At 45.2% G+C, this 17,595-nt stretch overlaps 1 protein-coding gene and 1 pseudogene across 9 annotated transcripts in view; one reads left to right on the forward strand and one right to left on the reverse strand.

The window, feature by feature from the left end:
* Positions 1-5,203, reverse strand: part of MTMR14 (myotubularin related protein 14) — a 43,280-nt gene extending 38,077 nt beyond the window's left edge. For 5 of the 9 annotated variants that reach the window (XM_032647425.1, XM_032647422.1, XM_032647424.1 and 2 more), the window contains exons 1-2: positions 4,891-5,200; positions 2,640-2,788 (exon numbers count right to left, since the gene is read on the reverse strand). In XM_032647425.1, coding sequence (XP_032503316.1) covers positions 2,640-2,788; positions 4,891-5,046 — 305 coding nt within the window. In that variant the 5' untranslated portion in view covers positions 5,047-5,200. Of the gene's footprint in view, positions 1-2,628; positions 2,807-4,890 lie in introns of those variants that run through there. The other 4 variants (XM_032647423.1, XM_032647429.1, XM_032647421.1 and 1 more) reach the window with 4 other exon arrangements.
* Positions 5,204-7,981: 2,778 nt separating this feature from the next.
* Positions 7,982-9,034, forward strand: LOC116762582 (annotated as a pseudogene).
* Positions 9,035-17,595: the final 8,561 nt, after the last annotated feature.

Here is a 17,595-nt window from a genome sequence, read left to right on the forward strand (position 1 = left end):
TATGTCTGTCTTGTGGGACTGAGCCCCTAACCTGTGGGATCTAATGTTATCTGTAAAACACAAGGCTGGCGTCTGAAAGTTGGTGGAATGGGAGAACAACCCCCCCCACCCTACGCTCACACACGAGTTGGAATTAGCAAGTGCAGAACTTTAACCACTGTCTCCCAGTGCTTCACCTGTACCTGCCCTAATTCTGGCCTTTGTTACACTGTCATTGCTCGTTGATTGGTCTGTGTTACCCACCAGATCTGAAGGTAGGGACTTCATCTCTCCGGTAGGACCTGCAACTAGACCCCTGGGGTCTGCCTCATGGCAGCAGTTTGCCTCGTTGACAAACTCATGTCTTTGTTGTTCAGAGATCCCCATCCAGGCTTCCAGTCCCAGATATGGGCTCAACTGGGGAGGTGGGTTAAGAGGACCAAACCACTTCCTGAATCCAGTTCTACCCTGTGTAACTCAGTCTAATTAGTGTCATATTAACACCAAGTCCAGGCATGTGTAAAGAAGCAAAAAGTTCTACTTCTTCCCACCTGAACATGCACATACTCCCTTCTCTTTAACAGGCATCGCCCACTCAGTATCACTTCGAGGCCTTGCAAGAAGTGAAAAGTAAAAACAAAGTCCACGGGACTTCCCTAGTGGCGGAGTGGGTAAGACTCCGTGCTCCCAACGCAGGGGGCCTAGGTTCGATCCCTGGTCAGTGAACTAGATCCCACATGCGTGCCACAACTAAGAGTTCACAAGCCACAACTAAGGAGCCCAAGTGCCGCGACTAAGACCCGGCACAACCAAATAATAAATAAAAACAAACAGGGCTGCCCTGGTGGCGCAGTGGTTGAGAGTCCGGCTGCCGATGCAGGGGACACGGATTCGTGCCTCGGTCTGGGAAGATCCCACGTGCCGCGGAGCGGCTGGGCCCGTGAGCCATGGCCGCTGAGCCTGCGCGTCTGGAGCCTGTGCTCCGCAATGGGAGAGGCCACAACAGTGAGAAGCCCGCGTACTGCCAAAAAAAACAAAACACAAACAAACAAAAACAAACTCCACAACTCCTCTAGGGTTAGGGATATACTGCGGTGGCCCTAGCCTGGGTGGCTAGACCCCACTAGGCAAGATGGGAGCGCCGTGGTGGTGACAGAAAGAAGAGGCAGTCATACAAGTGCTCTGATTTACATTCAATTCCTTTTCCCAATACATTCTTTTTTCTCAGTGCACCGCACCACGACCTCATTACAGGGCACACTTATAGATCTCCCATTTTACTCCTCCACTTGAAAGGCTTCTCTGGCTCCCTGCGGTTCCCAGGCTATAGCAAAGATGAGACGCATCTAGGGAGCTCTCTGAGGCACAGATTCTGGAAATTGTGATTCAGGGACCCTGGAATCTGTGATTTCAATGAGTGCTCAGGGGGTACTAGCCCAATAACCACTAACACCCACAAGTCCACATGCCTGATGATCAAGACCATATACAAGCTGGTCCCTAACAAAGGACATTTCAGGGACACCCCTACTCATCCTTCCAAATCCAGCTGAAAGGTCTCCCGAAACACACACCAGGCAGAATCCACCCTTCTCCCCAGTTCGTCTACAGCAGTGCTTCTCAAACCTCCATGTGCGTACGAATCACTGGGCCATCTTGTTAGGCTGTGATTTTGATTCAGTGGCTCTGGAGTCCAAGACTCAGAATCTCTAGCCGTTCCTGGGTGCGCGGATGGGCGCACTGTGAGCAGTGATGGCCCGCTGCACTTTGCAGCACGACTCTACCATAGCACTCATCATCACAGTGCTTCCACGGGGCCAGGCTTTCATGGATATTGTTGGCAACAGCTTCTGGAATTCCCTTAAAATCAACAGCAAGCAGGGCCCCTAGGGGAACAAACTTTGAGATCAACAGAAAGCACTTCCTAGAGCATCAGTGATTATTTATCAGTGTCAAACAACTGCTACCATTTACTGACTGCCTATGGGCTGCATCCTGTGCTGGGTGCTCTGTGTCTGCTCTGGTGTGAACTGTTACCACACGCAAAGCACTCGGGCCTCGGGAGGCCCTCAATTAATGGTAGCTCTTATTTCTAATTCTTACAGCACACACGTCAGGCTTGGAATAATCCTGTTTATCAGCAGGAACTGCAAAAGCCACTTTTCTAAATAGAGGTAGAAACTGATGAGGAAACTAAGAGACAAAGAGGTTCAGTACCTTGCCCAAGTTAGTTACACAGCTAGCAAGCAGGGCAGCCGGCACGTACGCTGACCTCAGGCTCTTAATCTCTACATATGGTAAGTGCCCTTCCACATGTTGACAAAGCATACCTCCCACTTGCTCTCTTAAAAAAAAAGAAAAAAACAGAACAGAAAACACTGAGGCTCAGAGAGGTGAGCTGTGAAGTCAGCTGTCTCAGGACAATGAGCTATAGGGTAGGAGTAAAACAGGAGGCCAGGGCTGTGACTCCCAACCCCTCCTTCTACGCTGTGCTACTCTGCCAATCTAAGATGTGAAACCCTGAAGAAAACAAAGATGCCAATGAGGCTTGACACCTGGGAAAAGTGAGCCTGCCCCACCCAGCTGCAGACTTTCCTAACCCCGGGGATGAGCTGTCAAGGCCTTCCCAGATGGGCACGCTTTGGTTACATGATGCTCACGTGTCTTTCTCCTTCTCAGAACTCTCATACTCCAGGAACACGATGTGCTGGGGGTAGTGGCCGCAGATATCCCCATTCACATTTTGGATCACGCTGTAACAGTAGTCTCGGCCAAACAGCTCCAGACACCTCTTCTCAATGCGCTCAACCTGCACAGAGGAGGAGATCTGAGCATAAAGAAGATTCTGGCGTTCTGAGAATTAGGCGGTTCCTGACCTGGAGACGTCTCTGGGAACGACAATGTGCCTCTGTGATTATAATTCAATACCAGGAAAAGACATCTTGCTAGATCACAGACCCTAAACGTGTGGTTCATGAACCCACATGGTAAACTCTGGGAGAGACTCTGAACCCCTCAATGTGGTGGTGAAACCGTGTATGATAAGCATTTGAAGAGATGTTGATACCTTTCATTAGATTCTCAAAGGGGTCCACAATCCATAAAATATTAAGAACCCCTGCTCTAAGTTACTTTATTTTATTTTTAATTATTTATTTATTTTTATTTTTGGCCGCATTGCGTCTTTGCTGGAGCACACGGGCTTTCTCTAGCTGCGGTGAGCAGGGGCTATTCTTTGTTGCAGTGCGCGGGCTTCTCATTGCGGTGGCTGCTCTTGTTGCACAGCATGGGCTTCAGTAATTGTGGCTCGCGGGCTCTAGAGTGCAGGCTCAGTAGTTGTGGCGCACGGGCTTAGTTGCACGTGGGATCTTCCCGGACCAGGGCTCGAACCCCTGTCCCCTGCATTGGCAGGCAGATTCTTAACCACTGCGCCACCAGGGAAGTCCCTCTCTAGGTTACTTTAACCGACAATAATCCCTTATCTTCCTTTGGCTCCAGATTCTTCCCCATTCTCCAGCCACAGACCAGTACCTAGAAGCTCTAGTTAGTGTAATGAGTAAAAGATGCAGACAAAGCTGTCTCCTTACACGCAATTTGCTTATGAAACAGAAGGAACACCTCCCTTAAAATTGCTCTTGTTTTGCTCAGTTCAGGGAAAGACCCACCAGAAGAACGACATAAAACCTGTAACATCTCAACAAGTCTGCAAAAGATCAAAGTTTTGGACCAGGTGGAGTGAGTCAAGTATAACTTTTTACAACCCTAATCTTCAGGGGTGTGTAAGAAGGAAGGGTGGCCCAGCAAAACTGACCCTCTAGCCACCCAAAAGACCAATGTGGAGGGAAAAACTCACAAGAATTAGAAATCCTCAAATTTCAAGGGGCATGAGTATCATTAACAAGCCTATTAGAAAATACAAATTCCAGATTCCCACCCTCAGAAATTCTAACTCAGTAGGACTGGGTGGGATCAAGGAACCTTTATTTTTAACAAACACCCCAGATGATGCTGAACCAGGTGGTCCTCAGGCTAAGCTCCGAAAAATACTCGGTCATTTAGAGAGTGGGGGAGACCCATCATTACTGAAGTCTTCCCTGCATTACTTCAGACTAGCAGATGCCAAGTTCAGTAAGTCCTAGCATAGGTAACCCCTGGAGCCAAACCAGAGTTTCATGGCCTGGGAGGGAACAGAATTCCATTGGAAAACCTGATGCTAAACCTGCCAAAACCACGTGGGGGATGAAAGATGGCAGGGTCGGCAAGATTCCCATCAGACTGTCAGGCAATGCCTAAGATGGGAATGGCCTGACCAGACTGGAAGCCTTCCAGGTCTGGCAATAAGGAGCCTGAAGGGAATCCCAAAAGTAGAAAAAAAGAGAAACTAAGACTTGCTTTTGACAAAGGAACAGAGGGAGTATGAGTTGCCTTCCTGCTTTATGGGGGAAGGAAAGGGATGGGCCTAATTCTAAAGTCATGCTGAGACTATACAAGGGAGCAACACACTCAGTTTATCTCTTGGCTCCATTCTGCCCCACCCCTCCAGCCCCTTCACTCTGATCTCTGACCTGGATAAATCCTCTACACTTCAAAAAATCTAGACATGAGGGTTTTTGTCCCCATACCTAATGCATGGGAATAACCCTCCTCAGCTCCTCTTCTCTAATCTCTGAACAAGGCCACTCAGCGCTAATCTTTGACCTCCACACCCTTTTGTCTCAAACCAAAACGTCGTCCTTCCTTGGCTTGGCTCGTTCTGAGCCCAGTTCCTCCTTTTCGGTTTTTAAACCCGACCCTTACTCTCCGGGTCCAGACACTGGGCACTTCCCTCTCTCTCTGTCCTATGACCCCTGACCTCAGCAACGTCGCAAACAAGGGACCTTCTCTTTCTGCTCATCGCGCCTCCTGACTCACCTTAGAGCCTCCCGTCCCGCTGCAGTCCTTGGCCCGGTACTGAGTCCGGGAAAACTCCTCCAGCAGCTCCCCGAGCCCCGGCTCCTGCGGCTGTGGGGTGCCTGAAGAAGCCGAGGACCCCGCCGAGGCGGCGGCAGCGGCCCGAGCGCCGGCCATGGCCCAGCCCCGCGTCCCTATCAGCGCCCTGCGTCGCCCTCAGCGCGGCCCAGCCCGTCCCATGGCACCTGGAGGCACCAACTCCGAGTCCTGAACCTCCGGAGCCTCCTCAGCCGCCTCCTTCGCTTTCCACTTCCGGCCCCGCCCCACCCAGCCGGATGTTTACTCCAGAGCTGGCCAGTCGGAGCCCAGGACTCGCGCCCTGCCCCACGGTTACCTGCCCACTCCCGACGCGGAGCGGTCCAAGTGGTCTCCGGAGAGGGGACCGCGGCCGCTCTCAGAAACCTCGTGCTCCGCCCCACCGGGTTTCCCCTGGGAAGCCAGGCTAAACCATTGGGGCTGCGGGGGGGTACAGCGCGGGACTAGGAGGAAGGAACCACGGGAAAGAACCAGCCGAAGAGTGGAATAAACCATTAACAGGGAGAGGAGGCGGGAACTCTCGGAGGCACCTAATTAGTGTTGGCAACCATAGTAATGACAATAAGTAATAATAAAACAGCATTTCGTAAGGCACTTTGCTTGCGTTGCTGCTTACAGCCGTCCCTTTGATTGCTGCAATAGTCAACCCGCTTTATTGAAGTAACCGCGGGTCATGACTGGCTCGAAATTCTGTGAGTAGAAAGCCCCATGTTATTTTTCTTTTTTTCTTAATGGAGTATGTCAAACATTCACAGAAATGGAGAGAATAGTATAATGAACCCTCATGTGTCCATTAGCTTGTTTCAATAATCATCAACATACACCAATCTATCTTGTTTCATCAATCTTTGCCCCATCCAATAGTAGTATTTTAAAGCACGTCTCATTATTTAATCTGTGAATACTTCAGTATTAATCTTCTAACAGATTAGTACTGTTAAAAAATGATTAAGGAAGAGAATTTAGGTGTTAAACATACTTTAACACTTCATGAAGCCACCACTGTTTGTTCCCAAGGGTCCAAAGAACTGCAACATGGGACTGAAAGCAGGACACTTTTATAGGATAAAGAATAAGGAACAAGGAAGAAATGGGGATTCCCTGGCGGTCCATTGGTTAGGACTCCTCTGCGCTTTCACTGCTGAGGACCTAAGTTCAGTCCCTGGTCAGGGAACTAAGATCCCTGCAAGCCACCTGGCGGCCAAAAAAAAAAAAAAAAAAAAAAAAAAAAAAATGGAAGAGAAAAATAGAAAATGAATAAAGAACAAGAAAGTAATTATAAAGCCCAGAGTTTGGGGATTGGCTGACTAGATATACTGTGTTTCTGGTCAAGCAGAACATTTACAGAGATACCAAAGTTACTAAGTTTTGCTCTCTTGCTGTGGCACTCTGGGCAGGAGTGGCTCCATCTTTGGCCTAGAAATTTATTTCAGTAATTCTCCCTTTTCTCATCCTCTTCACCATTCAAGAGGTTTGGTCAAAAATATCAGTACTAACATGACCCTCAATCACCATTGCCTCTTCTGCTCTTAGTGTAGCATTCACAAGAGGTGATGTCAGGCTTGTATTCTTGGCCCTGGTTCTGTTCTTCTGTTCTCTTTTGTCACTTCAGTCAGAGAGAGACCATGTGTTGGCTGGTCAGTGGCTGCCCACATGCCTTTAAAACTTTTGAGAGAACCCAGCTTATCAGGGAGACAGTAATAATTACTAGCAACAAAACAATGTCCATGGTTTGGAGAGTACTCCTGAGCCAGGGTCCCCATGATCCAAACCAGCTAGAAAACTGGGGACACAGCTTTAAGCCAGTTGGCCTGTTTATGTATTTCGCATAACTATGTCTCCCCACCCCAGAAATGTTTATGCAGTGAGCTTGTTCCGTTGAAACTGAGGTGTTATAAATCAGGGAGAAGTTTGTGACGGGAAGAAAGAGCTACAGGATCACCAGCGTCCAAGCCAGTCCAACAGTCAGTTTACCTTTCTTTGCAATGGTCTGAGGTAGGTGAACAGTTATCTTTCCAGGCTAGAGCAAGCCAAAAGGTGGAGAAGAGAATAATAAAGACCTTCATGATGTAAGAATTAGGAAAAGGATGGTCAGAGAAGAAAGGAAGAATGGAAGGAAATGCTCTTAATCTGACTTCTTGGGAGGAAACAGTCTACCTCACTGTTGCCTAGTTCTCTTCCTAGTCAATTGGATTTTGAGGTCTTTGGCATTTAAACAGGGCCAGATGTCAGGTGGGGTCTTCTTCAGTTGTGAAACATGTACCCAAATTTTTTTTTTTTTTTTTTTTCCTTCAGTACGCGGGCCTCTCACTGTTGTGGCCTCTCCCATTGCGGAGCACAGGCTGCGGACGCGCAGGCTCAGCGGCCGTGGCTCACGGGCCCAGCCGCTCCGCGGTATGTGGGATCTTCCCGGACCGGGGCACGAACCCGCGTCCCCTGCATCGGCAGGCGGACTCGCAACCACTGCGCCACCAGGGAAGCCCCCAAATTTTTTAATTTGTTTGTTTGTGTTAAATTTGGCTCTTTTATTTTGCTATATATTTTTATTTATTTATTTGGCTGTGCCGGGTCTCCGTTGTGGCACATGGGATCTTTGCTGTTGCGTGCAGGATCTTCGTTGCAGCATGCAGTATCTTCTAGTTGCAGCATGCGAACTCCTAGTTGTGGAATGTGGGATCTAGTTCCCGGACCAGGGATCGAACCTGGGCCCCCTGCAATGGGAGCACATAGTCGTAGACCCTGGGCCACAAGGGAAGTCCCTGTACCCACGTTTTCACACCTTGTAATTCGACACTGATGTTAGTGGTCAAGAACACTTGGTAGGGTTCTTTCCAGGAATCTCACTTTTGCAAAAGCATCAAAGTAAAACAATAATTGTCTGTAAATGACAACGAACTTTAAAATGCCCATGGTTGGAGATCTGATGAGAGTTCATTATAATGGAAATTGACAAGGAAATTTGGTTATTTCTGTGACACCCAACACTTTTAAGACAATAACTAGGAACCTGGGAAGCTGAGGCCCATTGGGTAGCTAGCAGGGCACAGGACTGAGCTGAAAAGCCATACTTCCCTGTTAACATCCTGTGCTCGTGCCGAGGGGGCAATGGTGGCTTCCTGTATCCTCCTGCACACTGGACGAAGATGTCCCTGATTGGACTGGGCACCTGGAAGAGCGAGCCTGGCCAGGTAAAAGCAGTTATTAAGTATGTCTTGAGTATAGGCTACCGCCACATTGACTGTGCTATCTATGACAATGAGACAGATTGGGGAAGCCCTGAAGGAGGATGTGGGACCTGGCAAGTTGGTGCCTCAGGAGGAGCTGTTTGTGACTTCCAAGCTGTGGAACACGAATCACCACCCTGAGGATGTGGAGCCTGCCCTCCGGAAGACAATCGCTGACCTCCAGCTTGAGTATTTGGACCTGTACCTGATGCACTGGCCTCATGCCTTTGAGCGGGAGACAACCCCTTTCCTAAGAATTCTGATGGGACTATACGCTATGACTCGACCCACTACAAGGAGACTGGGAAGACTCTGGAGGCACCGGTGGCTAAGGGGCTGGAGAGGGCACTGGGCCTGTCCAACTTCAGCAGTCAGCAGATCGATGATGTGCTCAGCGTGGCCTCGGTGTACCCAGCTGTCCTGCAGGTGGAATGCCACCCATACCTGGCTCAGAATGAGCTGATTGCCCACTGCCAAGCACGCGGCCTGGAGGTGACTGCTTATAGCCCTCTGGGCTCCTCTGAGCGTGCTTGGCGTGATCCTGATGAGCCTGTCCTGCTTGAGGAGCCAGTGGTCCTGGCACTGACTGAAAATCATGGCCGGTCTCCAGCTCAGATCTTGCTCAGGTGGCAGGTCCAGCAGAAAGTGAGCTGCATCCCCAAGAGTGTCACACCTTCCCATATCCTTCAGAACATCCAGGTGTTTGACTTCACCTTTAGCATGGAGGAGATGAAGCAGCTGGATGCCCTGAATAAAAATTTGCTATTCATCGTGCCCATGCTTACGGTGGATAGGAAGAGGGTCCCGAGAGATGCAGGTCACCCCCTTCAATGACCCATATTGAGACCACAGCTTCCTGGCTTCCTTTTCCTCTCTCCAGCTATAATGTCCTGCCATCCCCAGAAAGGAGTTAATAAAGCCACTGGAGTATCCATCCAAAAAAAAAAAAAAAAAAAAAAAAATGGTAACTAGGATTATAACTTGTAACATTATACCATGCATATCAGATTTTTAGGAATTTTATATAAGTTCTGGAACACTTATGTTAATAACATACCCACACAAAGATAAGCTAAAGTTAAACATCACTTCTTATTTGTCAATGTTTTCTTTGTAATTTAACATATCAAATAAGCCTAATTAGCTTCACATTTCTCTTTTTATAAGGAGAGAGAACAAATATACTAAGGGCCCTTTGGAAAATCCCAAAGTTGGCCACAGGTCAAAAAAAAACTTCATTTAGAATTTTATTTTGGGGGGTTCCCTGGCGCAGTGGTTAAGAATCCACCTGCCAATGAAGGGGACACAGGTTTGAGCCCTGGTCCCCACATGCCGCGGAGCAAGTAAGCCCCGTGAGCCACAACTACTGAGCCTGCGCTCTAAAGCCCATGAGCCACAACTACTGAGCCGCGTGTCACAACTGCTGAAGCCCACGTGCCTAGAGCCCGTGCTCTGCCACAAAGAGAAGCCACCGCAATGAAAAGTCCACGCACCACAAAGAAGAGTAGCCCCTGCTTACAGCAACTAGAGAAAGCCCGCACGCAGCAACGCAGACTCAACACAGCCAAAAATAGATAAATAAAAAATTTTTAAATTGGATATATTAAAAAAAGAAAGAATTTGATTTGGGGGAAGTGTGTCAAAAAATCCATTTAAGGGACTTCCCTGGTGGCCCAGTGGGTAGGTAAGACTCTGCGCTCCCAATGCAGGCGGCTCGGGTTTGATCCCTGGTCAGGGAACTAGATCTAGCATGCATGCCACAACTAAGAGCCTGCATGCAGCAACTAAGACCCAGAACAGCCAAAATAAATAAGTAAATAAATATTTTTCAAGGGCTTCCCTGGTGGCGCAGTGGTTGAGAGTCTGCCTGCCAATGCAGGGGACGCAGGTTCGTGCCCTGGTCTGGGAAGATCCCACATGCCGCGGAGCGACTGGGCCCGTGAGCCATGGCCACTGAGCCTGCGCGTCCGGAGCCTGTGCTCCGCAACGGGAGAAGCCACAACAGTAAGAGGCCTGCGTACTGCAAAAAAAAAAAAACATTTAACCAAAGTGGCAAGTAAAGACTTCAAAGGCAAGTACAGAAGGTTATATAGTTGTAGAAACCCCAAACCCTTAGCTTTTTAAGATTCAGGGTTTTCTATTCGCAGATTAAATGTCTTAAAAAATATGACTAGGCTTTTGAGAAAAAAAATAAAACTGAAAATCTTGAAAACCTCGACATATCAGAAGTGTTTATTTTTTGGAATTGTTACCGAGTCCAAGCTCGCTCTGCTCACCGCACAACAGGGCAATGAATTGCAGACGAGGTGTTGAGGCAGCGAATACGACTTTATCAGGAAAGCCGGCAGATGGAGAAGATGGCAGACTAGTGTCTCTGAGAAATCATCTTATCAGGGTTTGGATGCCAGTTTCTTTTATAGAATCAGAGAGGGAGAGGCGGAGAGGAAGTAAAGTAAAAGGGCCATCAGTCTTGCAAAACATCTCCTGGAATGGCCAGCCTCGGTGAGCGGATTTTTTTTTTTTTTTCTTGCAGCCATTCACAGGTGGGCAGGGTTCCCTGAGGCAGGCCACTTTGTATGATTGTAATAACAAAAGCAACGCAAAAAGGAAAGGTTAAAGAAACAGATCCAACATGGAGTCCAATTTAGCTCTTCCCTGTTACAATTTCCCACTGTCAAAGTCCATTCTACAATCTTGTGAAAAAAGGGTGACAAAGTTCTAACTGCTCGGTCAGATGGATCTTTCTGGGAGTGCCCGCCATCCGTGTCAGTGTTCCAGATGCTGAGATTTGTCTTTTGTTCCGCTTTGGAAGTGTCTACTTGACACCTGTAGACTTACAAATATTCGCAACCTAAAAGTTGAGAGTTGTCAGGAATTTTGAGGGCTTCAAGCCCAGGAGACTGCATCTCAAGTTAAGAAATTTAGCATTTTTCTATGTATGGGAAGATGCTAGACTCTGGGCTCACTGAAATAATTTCTTTGATATGCACCACAGCCCAGATGGGGCCTGTATCCTGTGTTTTCACATCCTGTGTTTCCTCAGGGCTCACCATAGGGAGTAGCTGCAGTCTGATGGCTGCTAGATGGCAGGTATTCTTCTCCTTCCTGAGTTTCCTCAGTGTTCACTGGCTCACACTGGGGGGCTGCAATCGCTGATGATTGATCCTCTCCTCTTGGTCAGGAATTTGACCAATACTTGGGAGACATTTCATGATCAAATTTTGTCCCGTGGTGCTGGGAGGCTCATCCCAGATCAGGCAAAAATTCTTGATATGCCACTCCAGGTGCTAACTGGATTAGGCCCTACTGATAATTAAAGATTCTCTGGATCCTCTGTCTAATTATGATCCAGGAGACATTTTCCCTTGTTGCTTCTTCCCATACCTAGAATCACATTATTAAAATTATTTTTATGGTATAAAAGTGATCTATTTCCTTAAGATGTTTAGCCATAGACGTTTTGTTGGAGGCCTGGTTACACACTGGGTACTGCAAGAGACAACAATCTTATAAAATAGGACATAAGTAACAGCTAGTAACATTGACAAAGACATACTGCAGCAGGGAGACACAAAGCACAAACAATTTGGAAATAAAGAACAAATTAAAACAATGATTAGCATAATATCAAGTCCATAGGAGAACCAGCTGGAGACAACAAATTCTGTCAGGATCAGGTAGAGAGAAAAAGATAAATGTTTCATCTTTGTTTAAAAAGGCATACTTTATCAACTTGTTGTAGGTCATAGCATAAGGTTATAGCATAAAAGGTTTTTCCTAAAAACAAAGATTAAAGTCAATATATTTCCTAAAGGCATAAAGTTATAAATCATATTTACCAGTTCACTCAGTCCCATGTAATTAATTCCCATTGATCTGGATGAAATAATCAGGTTTCCCATTAGTTTTGTCATTTGTTACCCAGTCCAGTGATATTATCTAAAGGCTATAAGAAACATATATTTGTTAAAAAGTTCCTTTTTATCAGTCTTCTTGAAAAATCTTCATTTTATAAAAGCATCAGGACAAAAAACAAAATAGCATGGTTAAAAATCTGAGTACAATGCAATTAGCAGGATTCTTGGATATAACATTTTAGAATAACTAGTATTATGATTGTTAACATATCAGGACATATCAGATGTTAGGGATTCCATATAAATTTTGGAATATCTATATAAATGACATTTATCCATACACTATAATCTAAGATTCTTCACCAATCACTTTACGATGTTTCTGAAGTAACTTAACATACCAAATAAACTTAGTTTGACATCTCTGAGATGTCTCAGAGATGTCCTTTCGAAGTACCCAGAGTCAGCTGGAGGCTAAAAAGCTTTAGTCAGATTTGGATATTTGGGAAGTTTGTTAAAAATATCAAAAAGGTTTTACAACACAACAGGATGTAGGTCACTGTGAAACAGTGCCTATTCATTTAACTAAAGTCACAAAATGATGAAACAAAAACAAATACGGAGCACCTAAGGGCACAGAAACTCATTTAATCTGTTATCAAAAGGAGCAGTCTAACAGAGAGGGAGATCAAATTTCAGTCTTGTATTAGCTTACTTAACGAAATCCATTTACTTATTTAACTTCAATCTAAATTCAGTTAATCCTGACCATGTACAAAACTTTCTTAGTAAAATGTAATTCCATTCCTCGTACCTTCTTAACTGAAAACACACATTCTACCATACTGAAATGTTTTATTATTTTCAGTAGCTTTAATTCTATATTTAAATTAGAATCTCCGACTCTTAAAAACCTTAATTTCTAGTGACAATCAAGAGGCAAGTAATACTTACCAAATCTGGAGAAACTATTTTAGATGATTTTTAGAACATAATTATTCTTAGAGTTTACCTAAAAGCTCTTATCTCATTTATATTTACTTTAAAGTTTCATCATATCAAGTTATTTTTCTTGCTGACAAATTTGCAACAGATATAACAAGATTTCATTTAGCTTCTATTAAACCTAGGTGCAGTGAAAGTACTATACTTAATGTTGATGGCTCCAAAGTCATGTCTATATTAATTAGAGCAACAAACTTAAACATTAATACCAGGTATTAATTTAATACTAAATATTTCCTGGTTCACGTGAAACTGAAACTCATTTACCTTAATTTCTCTTGTATTTAGAATTGTTTGGTTTGTAAGGGCTTACGTTTCTTTAAGCCAATTAAATAAGGCTCATTTACAGATTAACCTCAGCAATGTTATCCAAGACAAAAACACATACAAACATACAAACAGAGAGACATCATAGTTCTCATTTCAAAATTTCAGCCCTGAGTCAGGTACAGTAGTGTAAAACCCATCAGTTTACAAAAGAGGTTGGATTAAAGTTGGGTTTCTGGCAAATGGAACAAATCAAGCCCATTTGTCTAGATGGCTAAACCCTTTCTACTAATATTTATGGTAAACAAGTCAAGTTCTAAATTACTGTACCCTCTTTTACAAAATTTGCATTTTAAAAAGATGGCAGAGATAAGGGTTTCTGAGAAGACCAGATAGGACATTTGTATCTCAAAGGTACAGGCAAGTTTCTCCTAGGATGACTTTGTTTCCCCTTTGTTTAATATTTACAAGTCTCTTAAGATTACTCATATTTATTAGAAAATCAATCAACTTGTTCCCCACTGTCAATGTTACCGGGGGCTCCTGTGGGGAAATCAGGGTCTGATGCCTCAAGTCCAAGGGAGTCCCCTGGCCTCTTACAGGATACTGGGGCAAGGGAAATTGCCCTACTGCAGAAGTGGCTCCCAGTCCAAATTGGGTGCCCTGTAGGGTCTTAGATGGTGATACTAAACCAGGTCGCTGTGCCCCGGGTGTTACCACAGAAACTTCCATTTGATTCCAATGGGTAGGGGAAACAGGAGGCAGTGAACAGATTGGCAGCATGGCGGGGGGAGGGGGGACATTTGGAACAACTGCCAGTGTAGCCTGCTCGGTCCCTGGGGGAGCTGGATAGGCTGGGGTGGGGGCTAAGTTTTGAAATAACATGTCCCCACTCTCATTTTCTCCCTCTCCCCCTTGGGTTTCCTTTCAGATCACAGCACTATAAGGTGGCAGTCCTATGACTCCTTTTCCTCCTGATGCAATAGCATAAATTCTCCTACATATGGAATCTCATCTCTTTTCCCTGCTCTTTTGCAGAACATTTCTAACTGCGAGATTGTATAATAATTGAGTGAGCCATTCAGGGGCCATCGTTCTTCTGATCCTAACATATATTGGGTTCATACCCTATTACAGTAGTATATCATGTCTCTCTTAGTCATAGGCTCCCGGCTATGTTTTGCCCATTTATCTAATATATGCCCCAAAAGGTTTTCCTTCGGGGTAGGTGGAGTATTTCCCATTTTTATCAGTCTGACTACACCAAAACACAAAAGACACAGACAAATTCCAACACAAAAGGCACAAATTCTAGCATCAATGCACACAAAACCAAAACAAAACCAACGAACTAGTTCCCAGATCAGGTAGACTTACCCTACAAAACCAACGAACTAGTTCCCAGTGAACCTGTTCCCAGAATCAGATAGAGTCCAACAACAATTCCCCCCTCCAACAGGGCACCCCAACCAGACTGGCTTGTCCTGTAAAGGAAAAGCCCAGATTGAGGGGGAATATATTCCCAGCATGCACACCAGAGGAACTTAACGTCCAGAATTGAATGGAGTCTGTCGACTCGTAGCCCCAAATGGAACTGAAGTTCCCCAGATTGGAACTGAAGTTCCCAGATGGAACTGTCATTCCCCAAATTGAAGTCTGTCGGTTCTTTGCTTCAGCTGCCAAGCACTGGGGTAGCCGGTGCCGCTTCAGGGAACTTTGAAGGGAAGATCCTCGGGACAAATGGTCCTGGCAGCCGCTAGGGCCTTGCCCCAATATTCCCTGACCGGGCCGGCTAGCCACGAGCTGCAAGGCTCCTGGCTGGCTCGCCAAATTTGTTACCGAGTCCAAGCTCTCTCTGCTTGCCACATGACAGGCCAACGAATCGGAGATGAGGTGCTGAGGCAAGCAATACGACTTTATTCGGAAAGAAGGCAGACTGAGAAGATGGCAAACTAGTGTCTCTGAAAAAACCATCTTCTCTGGGTCTGGATGCCAGTTTCTGTTATAGAATCAGAGAGGCAGAGGCAGTGAGGAAGTAAAGTAAAAAGGCAGAACAGAGAGGGAGAGGCAGTGTGGAAGTAAAGCAGAAGGGCCATCAGTCTTGCGAAACATCTCCTGGAATGACCAGCCTTGGTGAGGGGATGTGTTAGTTTCTTTTTTCTTGCAGCCATTCACAGGTGGGCAGGGTTCCCTGAGGCAGGCCATTATGTATGATTATAATAAAGAAAGCAATGAAAAGCAAAGGTTAAAAGTCAAAGAAACAGATCCAACATGGAGTCTGATTTAACTCTTCCCTGTTACAGAATTACATATAATTTTAGAGCTCTTTCTCTTCATCAAAAGCATATAAAGTAATTGGTCTCTAATGCCTGTCATTCTTCAATATTTTTTCAGTGTTGCTAAAAATTTTCAGATTTAAGGATGATAACTCTAGTGACTAAAATGTTATAATCTAAGTGCACATTGTATAAATAAAGCTTAGCATTTGGCAATAAGTTAAAATTTTTGTACATTGGGGAAAGGGGTGGATAGTGTAAATAATTTTCAATTATGACATGGAACAGGATGATGACTTTTTTGTGGTTTGATAAAGAAAATTTAGATTTTATTTTAATAACTTCATTGAACTGTCAAGCAAATAGGAAAAATGAAAAAGCCCTCTTGTAGCTGATAAGACAGTGCTGGTTTGGTTCAATCAGCAGTAGGCTCCATGTCTGATTTTATTTCAGCTCAATGAACAAAAATTTTCATTAAATGGGCTTCCCTGGTGGCGCAGTGGCTGGGAGTCCACCTGCCGGTGCAGGGGACACGGGTTCGTGCCCCAGTCTGGGAGGATCCCGCATGCCGCGGAATGGCTGGGCCCGTGGGCCATGGCTGCTGGGCCTGCGTGTCTGAAGCCTGTGCTCTGCAGTGGGAGGGGCCGTGGTGGTGAGAGGCCCACGTACTACAAAAAAAAAAAAAATTCATTAAGAAAAAAAGATTCAGGATTTTCTTAAGTAATCAAAGACCTGATAGAGGTAACATGAAGTACAGTAAATTATTTTGATAAGACACAAAATCTTCACTTTCCAGGCAGATTACTCAAAAGGCACCTTTTCTCACCAAAAAACACATCCTACATTCCTTACATAGAGAAGTTTCCTGTATTATTTCTAGTAGTTTTAATTATATACATCTTTTAGAATTCTTAACCCTTAGAATCCTTAATTCCTAGTTAAAACTAGAAGTAAGCAATCTGTTACACTAGTATTTTGTGGATTGGTAAATTTATAAATACATTTCATAATTTCTGGAAGTATATTCTTTTTTTTTTTTTTTTTTTTTTTGGCGGTATACGGGCTTCTCACTGTTGTGGCCTCTCCCGTTGCGGAGCACAGGCTCCGGACATGCAGGCTCAGCGGCCGTGGCTTACGGGCCCAGCCACTCCGGGCATGTGGGATCTTCCCGGACAGGGGCATGAACTCGTGTCCCCTGCATTGGCAGGCGGACTATCAACCACTGCACCAGTAGGGAAGCCCCTGTCATATTTTAGATTCCACATATAAATGATACCATATGGGGACTTCCCTGGTGGCACAGTGGTTAAGAATGCACCTGCCAATGCAGGGGACATGGGTTTGAGCCCTGGTCCAGGAAGATCCCAAATGCTGCAGGGCAACTAAGCCCATGTGCCACAACTACTGAGCCTGCGCTCTAGAGCCTGTGCGCCACAACTACTGAAGTCCGCGCACCTAGAGCCCGTGCTCTGCAACAAGAGAAGTCACCTCAGTGAGAAGCCTGCACACTGCCGCCAAGAATAGCCCCCGCTCGCCACAACTAGAGAAAGTCCACATGCAGCAAAGAAGACCCAAAGCAGCCAAAAATAAATAAATATAAAAAATAAATAAATTTATATATAAAAAAAGATACCATGGACATTTAAAAAAAATAAATGATATCATATGTTATTTGTCTTTCTCCTTCTGATTTACTTCATTTAGTATGATAATCTCTAGTTGCATCTATGTTGCTGCAAATGGCATTATTTCATTCTTTTTATGCCTGAGTAGTATCACATTGTATATATATTCCATTGCATATATGTACCACATCTTCTTTATCCATTCATCTGTTGATGGACATTTAGGTTGTTTCTGTGTCTTGGCTATCGTGAATAGTCCTGTTATAAACATACAGGTGCATGTATCTTTTTGAATTATAGTTTTGTCAGGATATATGCCCAGGAGTGGGATTGCTAGATCATATGATAATTCTATTTTCAGTTTTCTTTTTTTTCT

The sequence above is a fragment of the Phocoena sinus genome, chromosome 11, assembly GCF_008692025.1.
Source record: "Phocoena sinus isolate mPhoSin1 chromosome 11, mPhoSin1.pri, whole genome shotgun sequence".
NCBI classification, from domain to species: Eukaryota; Metazoa; Chordata; class Mammalia; order Artiodactyla; family Phocoenidae; genus Phocoena; species Phocoena sinus.